Source organism: Mustelus asterias, chromosome 7 (assembly GCF_964213995.1).
Source record: "Mustelus asterias chromosome 7, sMusAst1.hap1.1, whole genome shotgun sequence".
NCBI classification, from domain to species: Eukaryota; Metazoa; Chordata; class Chondrichthyes; order Carcharhiniformes; family Triakidae; genus Mustelus; species Mustelus asterias.
In genome coordinates this window covers 29,994,197-30,014,682 of record NC_135807.1, presented here as the reverse complement: position 1 = coordinate 30,014,682, position 20,486 = coordinate 29,994,197, and the positions used below count along the sequence as shown (strand labels likewise).

General features: G+C 42.3%; 1 protein-coding gene across 7 annotated transcripts in view; it reads left to right on the top strand.

The window, feature by feature from the left end:
- Window positions 1–20,486, top strand: part of khdrbs3 (KH domain containing, RNA binding, signal transduction associated 3) — a 175,316-nt gene that overhangs the window by 117,778 nt on the left and 37,052 nt on the right. For all 7 annotated transcript variants that reach the window (XR_013498295.1, XR_013498294.1, XR_013498293.1 and 4 more), the window contains one exon: window positions 3,287–3,369. Coding sequence is in view for 4 of the 7 variants with exons in the window: in XM_078215794.1 (XP_078071920.1) it covers window positions 3,287–3,369 (83 nt within the window). In the remaining 3 variants the exon portion in view is untranslated. The remainder of the gene's footprint in view (window positions 1–3,286; window positions 3,370–20,486) is intronic.

Here is a 20,486-nt window from a genome sequence, read left to right as displayed (position 1 = left end):
GGGTGATTTTCAGTTAACATGCAGGCTAGATCCATCATCAGTCTGAGGTATTTTCAGAGATCTGTCTGATCAGTAATTGCATTATTGCAGTTAAGAGCTGTTAATGAACAAAGAACAATACAGCACAGGAACAGGCCCTTCGGCCCTCCAAGCCTGTGCCGCTCCCTGGTCCAAAACTAGACCATTCTTTTGTATCCCTCCATTCCCACTCTGTTCATGTGGCTATCTAGATAAGTCTTAAACGTTCCCAGTGTGTCCGCCTCCACCACCTTGCCCGGCAGTGCATTCCAGGCCCCCACCACCCTCTGTGTAAAATACGTCCTTCTGATATCCGTGTTAAACCTCCCCCCCCCCCCCTCACCTTGAACCTATGACCCCTCGTGAACGTCACCACCGACCTGGGAAAAAGCTTCCCACCGTTCACCCTATTTATGCCTTTCATAATTTTATACACCTCTATTAGGTCCCTCTCATCCTCCGTCTTTCCAGTGAGAACGACCCCAATTTACCCAATCTCTCCTCATAGCTAAGCCCTTCCATACCAGGCAGCATCCTGGTAAACCTCCTCTGCACTCTCTCTAAAGCCTCCACGTCCTTCTGGTAGTGTGGCGACCAGAACTGGGCGCAGTATTCCAAATGCGGCCGAACCAACGTTCGAGACAACTGCAACATCAGACCCCAACTTTTATACTCTATGCCCCGTCCTATAAAGGCAAGCATGCCATATGCCTTATTCACTACCTTCTCCACCTGTGACGTCACCTTCAAGGATCTGTGGACTTGCACACCCAGGTTCCTCTGCGTATGGTTCTGCCATTTATCGTATAGCTCCCCCCTATGTTAGTTCTACCAAAATGCATCACTTCACATTTATCTGGATTGAACTCCATCTGCCATTTCTTTGCCCAAATTTCCAGCCTATCTATATCCTTCTGTAGCCTCTGACAATGTTCCTCACTATCTGCAAGTCCAGCCATTTTTGTGTCGTCCGCAAACTTACTGATCACCCCAGTTACACCTTCTTCCAGATCGTTTATATAAATCACAAACAGCAGAGGTCCCAATACAGAGCCCTGCAGAACACCACTAGTCACAGGCATCCAGCCGGAAAAAGACCCTTCCACTACCACCCTCTGTCTTCTGTGACCAAGCCAGTTCTCCACCCATCTAGCCACCTCCCCCTTTATCCCATGAGATCCAACCTTTTGCACCAACCTACCATGAGGGACTTTGTCAAACGCTTTACTAAAGTCCATATAGACGACATCCACGGCCCTTCCCTCGTCAACCATTCTAGTCACTTCTTCAAAAAACTCCACCAGGTTAGTGAGGCATGACCTCCCTCTCACAAAACCATGCTGACTATCATTAATGATTTTATTCCTTTCTAAATGCGCATACATATTCTTCTTGCTGGCTGCTTACTCCCAGATTAAAACTTGATGGAAGTAGTACTTTGTATTACAATTCCTTTTCAATTTATACTTGACAGTAACTTTAACCCTTAGGTAAACTGTCGGGTCCAAGGAAACTCTTGTGCCTGGAACAAACAGTTCAATACTGTAATAATGTTAACTAAATAGTAGGAATAGCAAGATTTAGTGGTGCATCTCAACCGATTTCAATGAAATAGTTATAAGTTTCTGGTTATAAATTAGCTTTCTGAAATTGTAACACCTATGTTTTTCCATACTTCCATTGCTCTTTCTGAAGTGGAAGGACATGGTCCACAGGTAGTGGTACTTTATGGATGATATGCGGAATACCATCTATCCTAGTAACTCCTGAGTACCTTTAGAGTGAAGCCCACATGCCAAAAGACTCTACATAAATGCATAATCCCTGTGAGAAACCACGTGAGATATCTAATGGTTTTATTTTAAAAGTGGGAAAGTGAAGGTAGTGAGCGGTTTCTTTTCTTTTCTATTCTATGGTCTTTTCTGACTTTAATATTCCAAATTTATAATTTGTAGTCTCTTTTATCATTAATCGGCTTTTGATCTACTTTTCTTTTTATGACTTGCACCCCCAGTTTAGATCTTGTTTGTCAGTATTCTTCATTAACTTTTAGCTAAATATCTTTATAGGAGCAGAAAGTGGTTTTCAGCTGCCTATATACTGAGAGAAAGGCACTGTTGATTCGGATAAACGCTATTATGATTGCATACCGGAGCTACGTAACTTTGATTTTAGATTTCAAAGGAGATATTCTTTATATTGAAATGTTAACTATTGTTTCCAGCTGTGACTTTAAACTTCAGAAAATTGCATAGAGCCTTTGGTAATTGCCTGTGCCTCCCAGCCTCCATTATGTTGCCACAGTGCAGATATGTCAACCTGCTGTGTTCCTTATAAATAGAAACACTCCACTCTTGTCTGTCTAAAATGCCTGAGGATTTCTCTTTAGCTGTTGCAGTCACCTAATGTGTGACCTTCAAATCCACCATTGTAAAAATGAACGCAATTTGCTTTGGGCTTGGATTTAAACTGTTGTAATGGAATTGTTCAAATCAACTTGTTATACAGATGGTGGAAACATTCATTCATTAGCTCAGATTTTGACTTGGCTCAAAGCAGTGAATAAGGTCTGAACTGAATATTCATGCATAGTTTACTATAGATTTTTGTCATTTGACTATAAATGAGGTCATTGTAAACATAGAATTCAATGTCGCATGAACCATGCAGACCACAATGTACCAATATTTGATCTCGGCGATCATGCAATTTGAGGACGAGGGATGACTCTGCTCCCAATATAATTCCTATCCAATGATCAGTATTGCAGTGTGTACGCAGACATCAATGCTCTGTTCTGATAGTCTGCAAACCTCACTATTTAAATTGACATGACCACGGACAAGGTGCTGTAAGGCTACCAATACTCATGGAGCCATTTCTCAGGATAACTTCACACCTCTAGAAGTGAAAGGATAAAAGTTGGACAAACATATTGGGTAAAAGCAAATTACTGCAGATGCGGGAAGCTCAGCTTTGACAAAAGGTCATCTGGACTTGAAACGTCAGCTCTTTTCTTTCCCTACAGATGCTACCAGACCTGCTGAGATTTTCCAACATTTTCTCTTTTGGTTATTTATTTGGACAAACATATTTTCCTTCATCGTTTAATTGTAGTACAAGATCAGTTCCAAAATTATAATTTACTGTTCTGTTTGGATTTGACTGGATAATTGAATGCTTATTAGTAAAGCTAGTTTTATTTTGGAAAATGTTTGAGTATAACCTTTTTATACTGTATAGTCACTACTCTCCTTTGAAACTTTAGGCATATGGTGATGGCTACGGAGCAACCTATGAAGATCAAGGTTATGACTCGTATGATAACAACTACAGCAATCAAGGCCAGAGGTACTTATTCTACATAGCCACAAACATTGATTTTTAATTTGTGGATGACTGGGACATAATTCAGTGTGGATTTGTGAGGTAAAATGTTAAATCAAATTGTAGGAGTTATCACCTTGATTTGTGAATGGTCAGTTTGGGAAAGAGAGTGAACAAGAAAAAGAATTGAAGAAAATTATAATGCATTAATTGAGAAATTTAGAAATTGATATTAAAGTGTGATATTTCCTATGGTGCTTAAGAGTAGAAATGGCACGTCTGTCCATGATTTTCCTCCTATTCACTTCGATAGAGGGAAAAACCACGTTCTGGTAAGCACAAATGAAATTTTAACCACCAAGATTTCCAAGGAGAATGTTATTTGATTTATGATGATAGGAAGAGTTTTTTGAATGATCTATATTCAGTTCGATTGTTCCTCCTGAGCTGTGTGTAGCAGTAAACATCAATGGATTAAGCACCTGCCCTCCAGCATGTCACCATTTTTTCAATAGTTATTGTTATTGTTGTACATAAAAGAAAGTTCTTTTGCATGTGTCTGAGAAGCAGAAAGTTATCAGCGTGGAACTGCAGAAGCTATATCATAATGGTAGTTGTCCTTCATAATAAAAGCACAAAATGCCGTTGGTTAAACAGTCATGACTGAACAACGGGAACATCTTGAAAGAAATACGATTCTTCATAATTCTTGAGAGAACACTGCAGGCAGATTTTCAATTTGATTTTCTTTCCAAAATGTGCTTACCTTCCATAGTAAATTGATAAGAGGATAAGTGCATGAGATGCCATTTTATTGCCATTGTATTGCTGCTGTACCATCACTTTTAATATCTGTTAAGTAAATAGAAGAAATAAAGTGATTCAATGAGACAATGAAAACAACAATAGGCAGTAACTTTAATAATCAAGTGTCACCTTAAGGTGGTCCTTTTATACCTCTAACCTTATGAAACTATGGTTTTTTTCCTGGAGGCATTCACATAATGTATCAATATTCAGCTAGTCAGTGGTGCTGCAACCACTTACATATGCTTTTATTCAGTTCCTCCCTGATTCTTTTCCCAAATGCAATCTTAGGCAAACTGCAGTGAGCCAACTTACACTTGTATGAATAAGAGGGAAGAAGCAAAACATTGTTCTTACTGAAACTCTTGTTTCCACCACCTGAAAGGATGGTGGAAGCAAATTCAATAGCAACATTAAGAAAGAAATTGGAAGTCTGAAAAAGAAAAGTGGGGAGAGAGCTGGGGAGTATGACCAACTGGATACGCCTTTCAAGGAGTTGGCATAGGTACGAATAGTTGCATGCCCTCCTGCGCTGTGTGATTGTGTTTTTTTTAAAAAAGCTAGTAATGAAAAGTCCTATGTTGACAGTAAACCTAGTTGCTGAGTAAGGTACACTGGAACATGAAGTATTTACTTTGGAGCTATAGAATTGATTGTGCAAGAATCAACTTCATAAAAAATGGATATTTTGCAAAGTGAGCATGCTATAACTGGAATTTTAGCAAACTTTTTTTTCGGCCTGCATATTGCACATTTCAGCAGTATGCCATTATAAAATCAGTTTTGTCAGCAAGTTTAATTAACTCTGGAGAATATTTTGGTTGTTTTCATGAACAGTTTTTTTACGGTGAATTCACATTCTTGATTAACCCTCTGAGATTTATAGTAGCTAATAGTGAAAATGCATGGTAGAACAGTATTACATTTGTTCCATCCAATTCCGGCTGGTGTTTATGCTCCATTCAAGGCTCCTCCTATCTTTCCTCGTTTAATTTCATCAGCAAAACCCTCTTCTCTGTTCTACCTTACAGGCTTCTCTAGCATTGCCTTAAATGTATCTAAGCTATTTGCTTCAATCGCTGCCTGCAGTAGCAAGTATCATCATCTTGCCTCTCTCAGGGTAAAGACATTTTTTCTGAATTTCCTTACTTGACTTCATGCTGACTGTCTTACTTGGATGGGCTCTAGTTTATTCCTCCTCGCAAATGGAAACATTCTCTTTGGCCAGGATTTTCATCATAACAGAGAGACTATCAACATTACAAAAATACCAGAAATGGTTGAAAAATTTAACATCCCATTTCTGAACCTGGCATTTCCCATCTTTGATGGGGTGGGACTGAAGTCAGGCCAGTGTTCGCTCATTCGCGATTCTCGGCCATTTAAATCCCCAGCTGCCTCCACTGAAGTGGGATTTTGGAAGAAAAGGAGTAAGAGTGCAGATTAGAACAGGTGAGAGGAGGTCTGAACTTGATGAATTCTTATGGATGGCCACTTTGGGAGAGGTAAAGCACTGTTTGGGATTGTTAAAAGTGAACGTGATTATGTACTTTTTGTGCACAAACTCATTGGAATAATGTAGTCAGTCCCATTTATAAGATGATAAATCATGAGAAATAGGCGCAGGAGTAGGCCATTTGTAAATAAGATCATGTCTGACCTGATGTGGCCTTAACTCTATTTTCCTCCCCCTAACGCTTGGACATCCTTGTCATTCAAAAATCTGTCTACCTCTGAATTGAATATATTCAGTGACCCAACCTCCACTGCTTACTGGAGGAGTGCACTCAGTCCTCTGAGAGAAGAAATTTTCTTCATCTGCATCTGAAATGTCCTTTATTTTGAAGCTGTGCTACCTAGTTCTAGATTTCCCCCAGAAGAAACATAATTACTAGGAGTAGGCAATTCAACCCTTCGATCCTCCTCTGCCATTTAATACAATCATAGTTGATCTCTCATCTCCTCCTCAACTCCAATTACCTGCCCATTCACCATAGCCTTTTAAACCCATACAAATTAAAAATCCATTCACCTCTTCCTTAAGTTTACTCAAAGTCCAGGCATCCACCACATTCTGGGGTAATGAATTCCACAAACTCTCAAACCTTTGAGAAAAATAATTTCTGCTCATATCTGTTTTAAATCTGCTACCCCTTATCCTAAAACTATGACCTCTTGTTCTAGATTGCCCTACAAGAGGAAACATTCTCTCCATTTCTACTTTGTCAATCCCCCTTATCATCTTGTACACCTTAATTGCATCTCTCATTCTTCTGAACTCCAGGAACAATAGACCTAAACTGCTCAATCTCTGTTCATAAGTCAACCCCTCATCTTTGGAATCCATCTAGTGAACCACCTCCAATGCAACCACATCCTTCCTCAAATAAGGGGGCCAAAACTGTACACAATATTCTAAGTGTGATTTCACTAATGCTTAGTACAGTAGCAGCAATACTTCACTATTATATTCTATTCCTTTAGCAATAAATGCCAAGATTCCATTTGCCTTCCTTACTACCTGCTGTACCTGCATATTAGTTTTCTGCAATTGATGCACAAGAACACCCAGATCCCTCTGCACCGGAGAAGTATGAAATTTCTCTCCATTTAGATCATAATTTGCCTTTGTATTTTTCCTACCAAAATGGATAACCTCACACTTTAAATTCACGTTCAATTTTATCTGCCAAGTTTTGCCCCATTCACTTAGCCAATCAATATTGATTTGTAAATTTTTTATTCATTATCTCAACTTACTATCCCACCTATTTTAATGTTATCTGCAACTTTGGCTTTAGTACTTACGATACCTGCATCCAAGTCATGAATATAGAATCATAGAATCCTACAGTGCAGAAGGAGGCCATTCGGCCCATCGAGTCTGCACCGACCACAATCCTACCCAGGCCCTATTCCCATAACCCCATGCATTTACCCTAGCTAGTCCCCCTGACATTAAGGGGCAATTTAACATGGCCAATCCACTTAACCCGCACATCTTTGGACTGTGGGAGGAAACCGGAGCACCCGGAGGAAACCACGCAGGCATTGGGAGAATGTGCAAACTCCACATAGACAGTGACCAAAGCCGGGAATCGAATCCCGGTCCCTGGCGCCGTCAGTCAGCAGTGGTAACCACTCTGCCATCATGCCGCCCCCACGGTGTAGATTGTAAATATAGATTGTAAATAATTGGGTCCCAAGGACTGAACCCTGTGGCACCCCACTAGTAACATCTTGCCAACCTGAGACCCATTTATCCTGCCTCCCTGCTTTCTGTTGGTTAGTCACTCCTCTATCAAAGCTAATACATTATCCCTAATTTCATATGAACTAACCTTGTGCATTAACCTTTTATGTGGCACCTTAACAAATGCCTACATGATCACCATTATACGCATTTGCTTGTTACATTTTTGAAGAACTCGAGCAAATTAGTTAAACATGATTTACCCTTCATAAAACTGTGCTGACTCTGATGGATTGCATTTTGACTATCGAAATGTCTTGTTATTACTTCCTCTAGAATGGATTCTAACAATTTCTCACAACAGATGTTAAACTATTTGGCCTATAGTTTCCTACATTTTGCCTCCCTCCATTTTTGAATAAGGTGGGTTTGTATTGGCATTTTTCTAATCCACTGGAACCATCCCCACATCCAGGAAATTTTTGAATATTGAACCAATGGATCCACTATCTCAATGCCACTTCCTTTAAGACCCTAGGATGGAGGCCATCAAGCCCTGGGGACTCAACTACCTTCAATCAGGGTTTGCTTAGTACATTTTCCTTAGTGACAATGATAGTTCTAAGTTCCTCCCTTTCTATGACCTCTGCTTTTTCTTTTACTATTGGAATAATACTTGTGTCCTCCACTGTGAAAACGGAGACAAAATATTGATTTAATGTCCCAGCCATTTCTGTATTCCCCACTATTAATTCTTCCAAGAAACCAACGTTCACTTTATCTTCTCTCTTCTTCCTTATATACTTATAGAAACTTTTTCTGTCTGTTTTTATATTTTGTGTTAATTTTCTTTCATAATTTACCTTTGCTCTTTTTATTACTTTTTTAGTGGCACTTTGTTGATCTTTAAAAGCTGCCCGATCTACCAATCTGCCACTGGCCTTTGCAATACAATATGCCTGAGTTTTTGTCTTTATGTTACTCTGAACTTCCTTGCTTAATCATGGAAGTTCTTTCCCCCCTCTTACCACCCTTCCTCCTCCCTGGAATATATTTTAGTTGGGAAGACAAGAATATCTCAAATATCTGCCACTGTTCATCAACTGTCCTACCTTGTCGTCTTCTGCCCAGTCCAGTAGGGCCAAATCTGTCCTCATGCCTATGTAATTCCTTTGTTTACATTCAGAATGCTAGTTTGGGACTCCAGTTTCTCGCCCTCGAACTGAATTTGAAATTCTAGCACATTACAATCATTCTTCCCTAAAGGATCCTCAACTATGACATCATTTATTTGCCCTACCTCATTACATAATACCAAATCTAGTATAGCCTGCTCCGTGGTCAGTTTCACAACATATTGCTCCAAAGAAAATCACAAATCCATTCGATGAATTCTCCCTTGAGGCTACCTTTGCCAATTTGATTATTCCAGTCAATATGCATATTAAAATCACCCACGATTATTTCCATATCTTTTCTTACACGTCCTCAGTATTTCTTGGTTTATACCATGTGCCACTGCAGAACTAATACTTTGGGGCCACCAGGGACTTCTTTCCCTTGCTATTTCTTATTTCTACTCAAACTGATTCTACATCTGGGGACTCCAGTGTCTATAACATTTCTCACAACAGCACTGATCACATCCTTTACTAACAAAGCTACAGCACCTCCTTTTCCTTCCTGCCTATCCATTCGAGATACTTGAGTACCCTTGTACATTCAATTCCCAAACCTGCTTTCTCCACAATCACATCTCGGTATTCACCATTAAATCATACCCATTTGTCTCAATTTGTGCTGTTAACTCATTACTTTTATTCTTAATGTTTCATGTATTCAGATACAAAGCCTTTTTTTTAATTATCCAATTTCTCTCCTCTTGTACAAGTCCTTGGTGCAACGTGACTTTCATATGATCTGTCACTACCCTTTGCTTTTTGTTGACACTCAGACTCATTACTAATCTGTACTCCTACCTTTAACTTTGACTTCCTAATTTTCCGTGCAACTGAACCCTCAACCCCATTAATTAGTTTAAAGCCTGTCTACTTTCTTAGTTATACAGTCTACAAGAACACTGGTCCCAGCAGTTCAGATGTAAGCCATCCCAGAGTTAAGGGCTCCAATTTCCCCAGTATTGATGCTAGTGCCCCATGAACCGAAACCCACTTCTCCCACACCAGTCTTTTGAACCATGTATTCATCTCTCTAATTATGCCTACCTTTTGCCAATTTGCATGTGGTTCAGATAATAGACCAGAGATTATAACCTGGGTGGTTCTGTTTTCTAATCTATTGCCTAACTCCTCAAACTTCCTCATAGAACCTCCGTGTTCGTTCTACCTACGTCATTGATACCCACATAATCACCACGAGGTCTTGTTTAGCCCAGAGCAGATGTCCCCAAACCCTGGCACTGGGCAGGTGGCACAGCCTTCGAGACTGTACCCTGGCTACAGAGAACGATGTCTGTTCCTTGACTATACAACTACATTTGTCTTTTCTCCCCCCACTTGAATGGCTCCCAGAACCATGGTGCTGTTGGCAGTTTGCTCATCCTCCCTACAGTCTCCATTTTCATCCACACAAGGAGACCAAAATCTAAACCTGTTGGCCAGTGGCAAGCGCTGAGGCTTTGGCAGTGCTAACTCTTGGATGCCTCTACCTGCCTCACTCACAGTCACAGTCTCCTGTCCCTGACCACTGACTGAATTTAAAGCAGTTAATCTAAGGGGTGTGACTGCCTCCTGAAACATAACATCCAGGTAACTCTCGTCCTCCCTGGCGCGTCACATTGTCCGAAACTCAGATTCCAGCTCACTAGCTCTGAGCTGAAGTTTCTCAAGCAACCAACATTTGCTGCAGACATGGTGGCTATGAACCACAATGGGGTCCACCAGCTCCCACATGTTGCAGCTACAGCACATCATCTGGCCCTGCATCCCTATTTTATTTAATTAAAATTTATTTAATTTGGAATTTAAATTTGTCTTTATTTAAACCACTAATCTTTACTTTCCGCAATTTCTGTTTCCTTACCTAGTCTTCACTTCCAAAGTCAGAAAGGTAGAAGAGAAAAGGACTCAGTGACAGTTACTTACCTGTGATATCACATGGATGTGTTCACTCCTCCTGCCTTGGCCCCTAAAGAGAAAACAAGACACAGCAATACCCCTCCCCATCTTCTTAATCTCTCATACTTCGCTCCCAAACACCCAAAGCAAAATGGCACTCTGTGCTAAGGCACTGGCAAGTTTTTATAGTCTCTACCTCCTCTTTTTAAAAAAAGTCTGGACTGGCTTATTAACTGCCCTAAATTAATCTTCTGGCTAGTCCTACTAAGGGACCTCATTTTACCTTCTTTAGATCTGAAGGATTTTCAAATTTCCACCAGCAATTTGTAAACCAGAAAATTTACCAGCAATTTCCCATGAAGGGAAACGTCCTCTCGGCATCTACTCTGACAAGGCCACTCAGATTCTTATGTTTCAATAAGATTACCCCTCAATCTTCCAAACTCAAGTTAGTATAGGTGCAACCCATCATCCTAGGAATCAGCCTAGTGAATCTTCTTTGAATTGCCTGCAATGCATGTAAGGTGACCAGAACTGCACAGGATACTCCATTCTATCGCCATAGCCCAACAAGTTTAGTTCCCTCCAATGGCCTCCGATTTCCTTTTGAAAGCATTGTTTGTCTTCACTTCTACTACCCGCATAAGTGGTTAGTCCTGAGTCATTGTAACAGTGGCATCCCTCCATCTCATAAGATAGTTTGTGCTGTGGTGGTCAGTCTGTGTTAAGCATCATCTGATGTGGCTCAGGAGCCCGACTCTGGCATGAGAGGATATGCCACATTTACTGCAGAGGAAGACAGTGGGCTAAGAAGGTGCAGAATTTGCAAACATCTGGGGGGTCTTAGCCAGTTTGCCTCTTCCATTCAGTTAACCTCCAGAAGTCACAATTGTCTCCCTGTTGTTGTCAGTGTCCACCATCCTCCTACCTTGCTTGCAGGTCTCCTTGTAATGGGGGTATGGATGCTCAGGAGGTCTTGACTCAGTGACTGTGAAAAAACTCTTTGTACGGGATGACAGCGGTACACCCAATGAATGTGGCTGAGCCAGTGCTGACATTGTTGAATAGCAATGTGTGTATACTGATGGAATTGGCATGCTTCAGGACCTTTGTTGGTGATGTCCTGCCAAGCGATGCTGAGATATTGAAGGATAAAACTATTCAGTCTTTTCTCCTGGCTAATATATGTTGTCCAGGTCCCACCACTGCAGAGGAGTTCAGTGAGAAAGCAGGCTTGGTAGATTCACACTTCGGTGTTTTCTGTCAGGTTGCTGTTGTTCCAGACTCTCTCACTCAGACACAATAATTACTATTTTGCTAGGTGTGTGTTGATTTCAGCATCCAAATGGCAGAGTGCTGGTGTTTGTGGAGCCTAGATATGTTAATCCATCAATAGCCTCCAGTGTCATATTTTTATTAATAATTGATGGCGTAGAGCATCATCCTGCATCATGACAATTGTCTTACTGATGCTCAAACCAAACTCTTTACAGGCATGAGACTGTTGGTCCATTTGTCGCTGAAGGTGTTCCTTGGTCTGGAATGCTGACACGGTATCATCAGGGTAGAGAAGTCTCTTTGAGAACTTGTGCACCTTTGCCTTGGATCTCAAGATTTTAGTAACATGTTCCTCTTTTCAGCAATATTCAAGTTCTATACTGCTGGCGACTGTTGTATACCTGAGACAGAAGTACAACAAGGCTAGAATTCTTTAATGAGTACTTTATATTGGCATTTACTAAGCAATTGGATACTGACAAAGTATGGGTGGAAGCAAAGATGGTAGAAATAATGGATGGTGTGTTAACTACTATTCTATTCTCATTTGCTTTCTTTGACAGTTTTATTTTTTTCTCTTCCCAGCTCAAATTATGGTAATTGCCATGGTTCTAGGTTGGAAGAATTTGCCTAACTTGCAATATACACCCTCTTTTTTTATTTCATTGTATACTCTATTTCTTTACTCAAGGTTGGTGGCCTTGGTTCCCCACCTTTTCCTCGTGTTAGAATGTATCTAGCCTGTACCTGAAACATCATCTCTTTAGAGCTGCAGTTTCTTCTGTCATCTTTGTTCCATTTTATGCTGGCCAGATCACCTCCCACCTCATTAATGTTAGTCCTCTTCCAATTCAGAAGTTCAACATTCTTTATTCTTCCGCATGACTAATCTAAGCCTAATATGTTCATCCTTACTCAATTTTTCTTGCATTGATTCATGGTCAGTTTGACTCACTTAGTTTGACAGCACCAAATCCAGCAGTGCCTCCTTCCTGTTTGGACCAGGAACATAATGTTCTAGGAAGTTCTCATGAACGAATTTCATAAATTGTTCCCTCCTTAACCTTTCCCTAACATAACAGAAAGGATGGGTTACACCTCAACTGGAAGGGAGCAAATATCCTGGCTGGGAGTTTTGCTAGAGTGTTTCGGCAGGATTTAAACTAGTGTGGCAGGGGGGTGGGGAACAAAACAGGAGGTCAGTAAATACTGAGGCTGGGGTTGAGCTGGGGGCCAAGGCAAGGCTAGCTAAGAAGAGGAGCACTCTGGAGGAGGAGGAGGAGGACCTGACTGGGTCTGGAGTGCATCTGCTTCAATGCGAGGAGCATAACGGGTAAAACAGACGAACTTAGGGCCTTAATGCTTATGCGGAATTTGGATGTGGTTGCGGTGACGGAAAGTTGGTTAAAAGAAGGACAGGACTGCCAGCTGAATATTCCGGGGTATAAGTGTTTTAGGCGAGACAGAGGAGGGGTTAAAAAAGGTGGGGGAGTAGCGATATTAGTTAAGGAGCATATTACCGCGGTGCAGAGGGTAGACAACTTAGAGGGGTCATGTACTGAGTCGCTGTGGGTGGAACTCAGAAACAGGAAGGGTGCAGTCACTATGCTGGGGGTGTACTACAGACCACCCAACAGCCCACGGGAAGTGGAGGAAAGGATATGTCAGGAGATTCTGGATAGGTGCAGAAAAAATAGGGTTGTTGTAGTGGGGGACTTTAATTTCCCTGGCACAGACTGGAAAGTGCTTAGAGCTGGGGGTCCGGACGGGGAGGAATTTGTAAAATGCGTACTGGAAGGTTCTTTGGAACAGTATGTAGATAGCCCGACCAGAGAGGGGGCTATACTGGACCTAGTTCTGGGAAATGAGCCCGGTCAGGTCGTCAAAGTTTCGGTAGGGGAACATGTGGCAAATAGTGACCACAACTCTGTTAACTTTAGGATAGTAATGGACAAGGATGAGTGCTGTCCTACGGGCAGGGTGCTAAATTGGGGGAAGGCTGACTATAGCCGGATTAGGCAGGAATTGGTGGATGTTGATTGGGAGAGGATGTTCGAGGGTAAGTCCGCGTCTGGCATGTGGGAGTCTTTTAAGGAACTATTGATAAGGCTGCAGGATAGGCATGTGTCTGTAAACAGGAAATATAGGAAAGGTAGGATTCGAGAGCCGTGGATAACCAGGGAAATTGAGGATCTGATTAAAATGAAAAGGGAGGCGTACGTTAAGTCCAGGCAACTGAAAACAGATGGAGCTCTGGAGGAATATAGAGAGAGTAGGAAAGAACTCAAACGGGGAGTTAGAAGGGCAAAAAGAGGTCACAAGATGTTCTTGGCAGGCAGGATTAAGGAGAATCCTAAGGCATTCTATTCATACGTTAGGAACAAAAGAGTTGTCAGGGAGAAAATCGGACCTCTCAGGGACAAAGGAGGGGAATTATGCTTAGAACCCAAGGGAATAGGGGAGATCCTAAATGAATACTTTGCATCGGTATTCACGAAGGAGAGGGGCGTGTTAACCGGGAGTGTCTCGGAGGGAGGTGTTGACCCGTTAGAGAAAATCTCCATTACAAGAGAGGAAGTGTTAGGTTTTTTAGGGAACATTAAAACTGACAAAGCCCCAGGGCCTGATGGCATCTATCCTCGACTGCTCAGGGAGACGAGAGATGAAATTGCTGGGCCTCTGATGGAAATCTTTGTCGCTTCTTTGGACACGGGTGAGGTCCCTGAGGATTGGAGGATAGCGAATGTGGTCCCGTTGTTTAAGAAGGGTAGCAGGGATAACCCAGGAAATTATAGGCCGGTGAGCTTGACGTCCGTGGTAGGGAAGTTGTTGGAGAGGATTCTTAGAGACAGGATGTATGTGCATTTAGAACGGAACAATCTCATTAGTGACAGACAGCATGGTTTTGTAAGAGGGAGGTCGTGCCTTGCAAATTTGGTGGAGTTTTTTGAGGAAGTGACAAAAACGGTTGATGGAGGAAGGGGCGTGGATGTCGTCTATATGGATTTCAGTAAGGCATTTGACAAAGTCCCACATGGCAGGTTGGTTAAGAAGGTTAAGGCTCATGGGATACAAGGAGAAGTGGCTAGATGGGTGGAGAACTGGCTTGGCCATAGGAGACAGAGGGTAGTGGTCGAAGGGTCTTTTTCCGGCTGGAGGTCTGTGACCAGTGGTGTTCCGCAGGGCTCTGTACTGGGACCTCTGCTATTTGTGATATATATAAATGATTTGGAAGAAGGTGTAACTGGTGTTATCAGCAAGTTTGCGGATGACACAAAGATGGCTGGAATTGCGGATAGCGAAGAGCATTGTCGGGCAATACAGCAGGATATAGATAGGCTGGAAAATTGGGCGGAGAGGTGGCAGATGGAGTTTAATCTGGATAAATGCGAAGTGATGCATGTTGGAAGAAATAATGTAGGGAGGAGTTATACAATAAATGGCAGAGTCATCAGGAGTATAGAAACACAGAGGGACCTAGGTGTGCAAGTCCACAAATCCTTGAAGGGGGCAACACAGGTGGAGAAGGTGGTGAAGAAGGCATATGGTATGCTTGCCTTTATAGGACGGGGTATAGAGTATAAAAGCTGGAGTCTGCTGATGCAGCTGTATAGAACGCTGGTTAGGCCACATTTAGAGTACTGCGTCCAGTTCTGGTCGCCGCACTACCAGAAGGACGTGGAGGCATTAGAGAGAGTGCAGAGAAGGTTTACCAGGATGTTGCCTGGTATGGAGGGTCTTAGCTATGAGGAGAGATTGGGTAGACTGGGGTTGTTCTCCTTGGAAAGACGGAGAATGAGGGGAGATCTAATAGAGGTATACAAGATTATGAAGGGTATAGATAGGGTGAACAGTGGGAAGCTTTTTCCCAGGTCGGAGGTGACGATCACGAGGGGTCACGGGCTCAAGCTGAGAGGGGCGAAGTATGACTCAGACATCAGAGGGACGTTTTTTACACAGAGGGTGGTGGAGGCCTGGAATGCGCTGCCAAGTAGGGTGGTGGAGGCAGGCACGCTGACATCGTTTAAGACTTACCTGGATAGTCACATGAGCAGCCTGGGAATGGAGGGATACAAACGATTGGTCTAGTTGGACCAAGGAGCGGCACAGGCTTGGAGGGCCGAAGGGCATGTTTCCTGTGCTGTACTGTTCTTTGTTCTTTGTATAACCCAAATATTGCCTTGGATAATTAAAGTCCCTCAACAACACCACTCTATAGTGCTTGCAGTTCTGTATTTCCCTTGCAGATTTGCTTCTCTTATGTGCGAGAGCACATGTGCAACTCACACACACACTCTCCCTTGCATGCACTCACTATTTGGCGATCTATAGAATATTCCCAGTAGCTTGCTCATACCTTTGCTGCTTCTGAACTCTTTCCAAATAGATTCTGTAGATTCTAAATTTGCCACCTTCAAGGATATCCATTTTCCCTTCTGTCTTTACAAAACACTTGTACCCTTGAATATTAAACACTCTGTGCACACCATTTTTAAACCATGTTTCTGTTATTGGTACTACATCATATATCCATGTGGTTATTCATCACATTTTGTGTTAACATACATGCATGATACAAATAAAGCATTGCTAGATCTGCTTTTGGTTGAACACAGTGGGGGCGCTCTTACTGGCTTATCCAGGTTTTTTGCCCGTCAAAACGTTACCAGCGCTGAATTGCCAACGAAATCAGCCTCGTGTCCAGGCTTACTTGTCCTTGCCTGCCCGCCTGTGGAGATCTTCACCTGTGAGGATCGCGTATGGTCTCCACAAATAGGAAGGCCCCTCTCTCTTCTTCCCCCACCCCCCCCCCCCCTCCCCTCCCCCAGGTGGTCAGGGGCAGGGCCAGGCAGTGTCCCCTGTGTGGGGCCTAAGGGAAGGGGGACGGCCCATGTAGGGGAGGTGGGGGACCTCCATAGGGGGGATACTCTGCATAGAGGACTGGCTAGGGGGTTTTCGGGCGTAGCAATCAGGGGGATCAGGGGCAACAATCGACCAAAGGGGGTGGATCTGGGGGCGGGGGACGATAAGCTAGGTTGGGGAGGGGGTGTGAGAATTGGGGTGGCAGTCGGGAGGTGGGGGGGGGGAAAGAGTGACAGATTACACTACACGGTGCATTGGGAGATTGGGGTGCCTGCACAATGGTGACCGAAAGCTCAGCAGCGACTTCCTGATGTGAATAGGCTCCACTCCCTCCCCCGACGAGCAAGAATCACATTTTGCTTTTTTTGCTAAGTGCCATATAATCGCATCTGGGAGCTCGCCAAAAAGTGGGCATGATTCTCTTCCGCTTTTACGTCCGTTCAGCACTGGGAATTTATTTGCTAAAATCGGCCCCAATGTCTTTTCATCAAAACAGAGCTTGTTGAAAAATACCAGTCTAGGTACATCATGTGAGGTCATGCACATATTTATTTAGTTTCCGTGGTTTTACCTCTGCATCTGTTACCTCTTAGAACTGTTCCAGAAACACTTCTCTCTGAAAAGCATCATCCTTAGAAATGCGGCTTTTACGTCAATTAATTCACACTCATGAATATGTGAGCAAAAGAGCTAAAAAAAAACTTTTCCAGCCATAGGGGAGTCTGCTCTCTAACAACTGCATCTCTGCCACTCTTCAAAAACACCTAGCAACCTGCCTCACCCTCAACTTGCCTTACCTTTGCTTTCAAAGTCCCATTTTCAAGAAGTTTTTTCATACAAATCCACCCATATGACGAAGTTGGTTGCCTCTTATCTGGAACCTGAAAATAAACTTAAACTTGGTTTCCAACTATCTAATTGACTTTGCTTTTCCTCTTAGGTTATCCTTGTGTCTATCGGCAGCCACCAAAACCTCAAGATCATGAGGACGTCTGCTTCTCATTCAGTCCCAAGAGTGTTCTGTGACCTTTGTTTTATTGATGAATAAAGTTCCAGCCTCTCCTTGCACTTTATTATGTCTGTGAGATCACCCTTGTATACTTTCAGAGAGTCTTAATTGTTTTCTGATACAAAAATTGAGACCCATCCTCTACTGGCACTGTGCTTCATTATTTTTCACTCTTCCAGCCCACTCTTCTGGTCCATAGACTACATCTCTTAGCCATCATCCTGAATATTCAACCAATATTTAAATATATCGGTGGCTTTTCCTCCCGATCCACAATTGTTGTATCCTTCCATTCGCTAGACTCCTCTGAGAGTGTATGTCATCCAAATATCCACTCTTCATAATTGATCTTTGGATGTGATAGCTCTGTCATGCTGGTCATGGCCACTCACATTGCCATTCTTGATTGGCTATATTCTGTTCCTCAGGACCTTTAATCACAAAACAAATGAGCATTTGAGGTACAAGGTAACTCATTTACTTCGATTAGCTATGCAGGGTACAAAATTCTGTATATGATTCCAGGTTTATTAAAGAATAAACATACAGTTTGCTTACAATGTTTTTTAAGTGCCAGTCTAATCTTCACAACCTGCTACCTGGGCCTACCACTCCTTATAACCCTCTCTTTTATAATATACCAAACCTCCTAATTTAAGTTGTCAAATGGCCTTATACAAAGCCCCAGTGCTCTCTGGATTTTCTCAGAGACTTCAGCCTTATCACCCAGAGTCATCACCCATCTACTTGCATGTGAATCATTCAAATGTGCAGAAAAATTGAACTGAATTGTCATACTTTTTAGAGCAGGGTGACTACCACGCAGTATAGAGGCAGTCTAGGTTTTTGCCCATTAACTATTTGATAGCGATGATATTCAAGCATCTGGAATGAATTCTTTGCATGAACAGTGCATGTTAGAATGCTCGTCAACGTGTGGTCTAGTTGATCAGATAAAATTTTACACATTTCATCAATCACCACATGATTTCTTTCAGTCTTTTGCTAAAACAGTTTCATAACCATGAAGTTCATGTTTTCATGTGTCTCTGAATTCATCAGAAGCAAATTTCCTTCCTGGCTGCCAGGTCTTTCTCCCATTGCTTTAAATCTATGGCAGCCACCATGTGTCTACAGAAGACTTGCAGTAAAACATGGTGGGAGCCTCCAATACATTTTACAACTTTAATACATCGCATGATCTCTTCTGTTAGCCTTGTATACTCTTTATCAACCACACCTACATCTGTTAGTATGATTTTTAAGCTTTGACTGTCTGTGTGACCTTGACAATTTTTTTCTCTGATTTAATCAGCAAAGAGGATTATCATTTCAGATCAGTATGATCTGATTGAATGGCAAAGCAGACTTTATGGACCTAATGGCCTACTTTTGTTCCGATGTCTTATAGTCTTATTTCCGTCACTTGATGCTATTGATACATGTTCTATGTTCTAATCTATGTTAAACAAGGATTTGTTAAAGGAAGATATTAATGTCCTGACTCAGTAAACTGCAGATCAACTCACTTTCCAAAATTACTTTCCTTACCAGGCTCCCTGTCAATTTTATTTGTGCCTTTTCGTGGAATTTTTACTGACTAGAGACTGCATTGGTACTTATAAAATATCTTGCTTCAGCAATTCTCCATGGAATTACTGCTCTCTTTTGTGACATCAATGAACTGTCATCACTAAACCTAAAGTATTTTTGTATTCCTTAACCTTACATCAATCCTCATTGATTATTGAATCAAGATAGCATTTAACTAATCTTTTCACATACTTGTGAAGTTCAAGCATGGCCTAGCACTGCACAGTTAAAGGAATCTGTTTCTAATACATTCATCACAGGACTAAAATTCCTTTTGACCAATACAATTTGACCTGTTGCTTCATTATTCTTTTTGACATGTGTCATTTCAAGGATCTTGCCCTCTGAGCTGAAAAGTTCACCGTAAATCATATCCAAAGCACCTATTAACCCTATTATTTTTGTTTCAGTTCTGTCTTCTGCTATAATAACCATAACTGCCAAAGGTGCTTTCATTCTCATTCTGCCTGTCCTTAATTCTCCCATTGTATTAACACCTGTACACAGCATCTGGACTATTTCAAAATCTGGCAGTCATTGAGGTCTCTACTCTTTGTCGCTCTGGAATCTTTACATCACAGAATATTAACGTGATAGAAGAGCTGTTGGGTGCTATTCCTCCTGTTTATCACTGATGGGGTTCTTCGGCTACTTCAGTCGAGGTAACTGAGCTGACTTCCCCCAGAATGCTCTGCTGTTTGTTGTTTATTTATTAGTGTCACAAGTAGGTTTACGTTAACACTGCAATGAAGTTACTATGAAAATCCCCGAGTCGCCACACTCCAGCACCTGCTCGGGTACACTGAGGGAGAATTTAGCATGGCTAATGCACCTAATCAGCACATCTTTGGGACTGTGGGAGGAAACCAGAGCACCCGGAGGAAACCCACGTAGACGTGGGGAGAACGTGCAGACTCCACACAGGCAGTGACCCAAGTCGGGAATCGGACCCAGGTCCTTGGCACTGTGAGGCAGCCGTTGTGTCACTGTATCGCCTGTGTTGGATGCTGTTCCTCCTGTTTATCACTGGAGGGGTCCTTCCGCTACTCACTCTTCAGTCGAGCTGAGTGAGCTGACTTCTCCCAGAATGCTCCGCTGCCACCTCTGTTGGATGAGAAATGGAAACACATTAGCTGTTGTCCAGTTCTCTGGGATGCAGTTCATCTGGGCCTGGGGATTTGTCCATTTCTAAGCCCCTTAAAACCTCCAATGGGCAGCAGGAAGGCACAGTGGTTAGCACTGCTGCCTCACAGTGCCAGGGACCCTGGTTCGATTCCCGGCTTTGACTCTGTGCATACTCTGCACATTCTCCCCGTGTTTG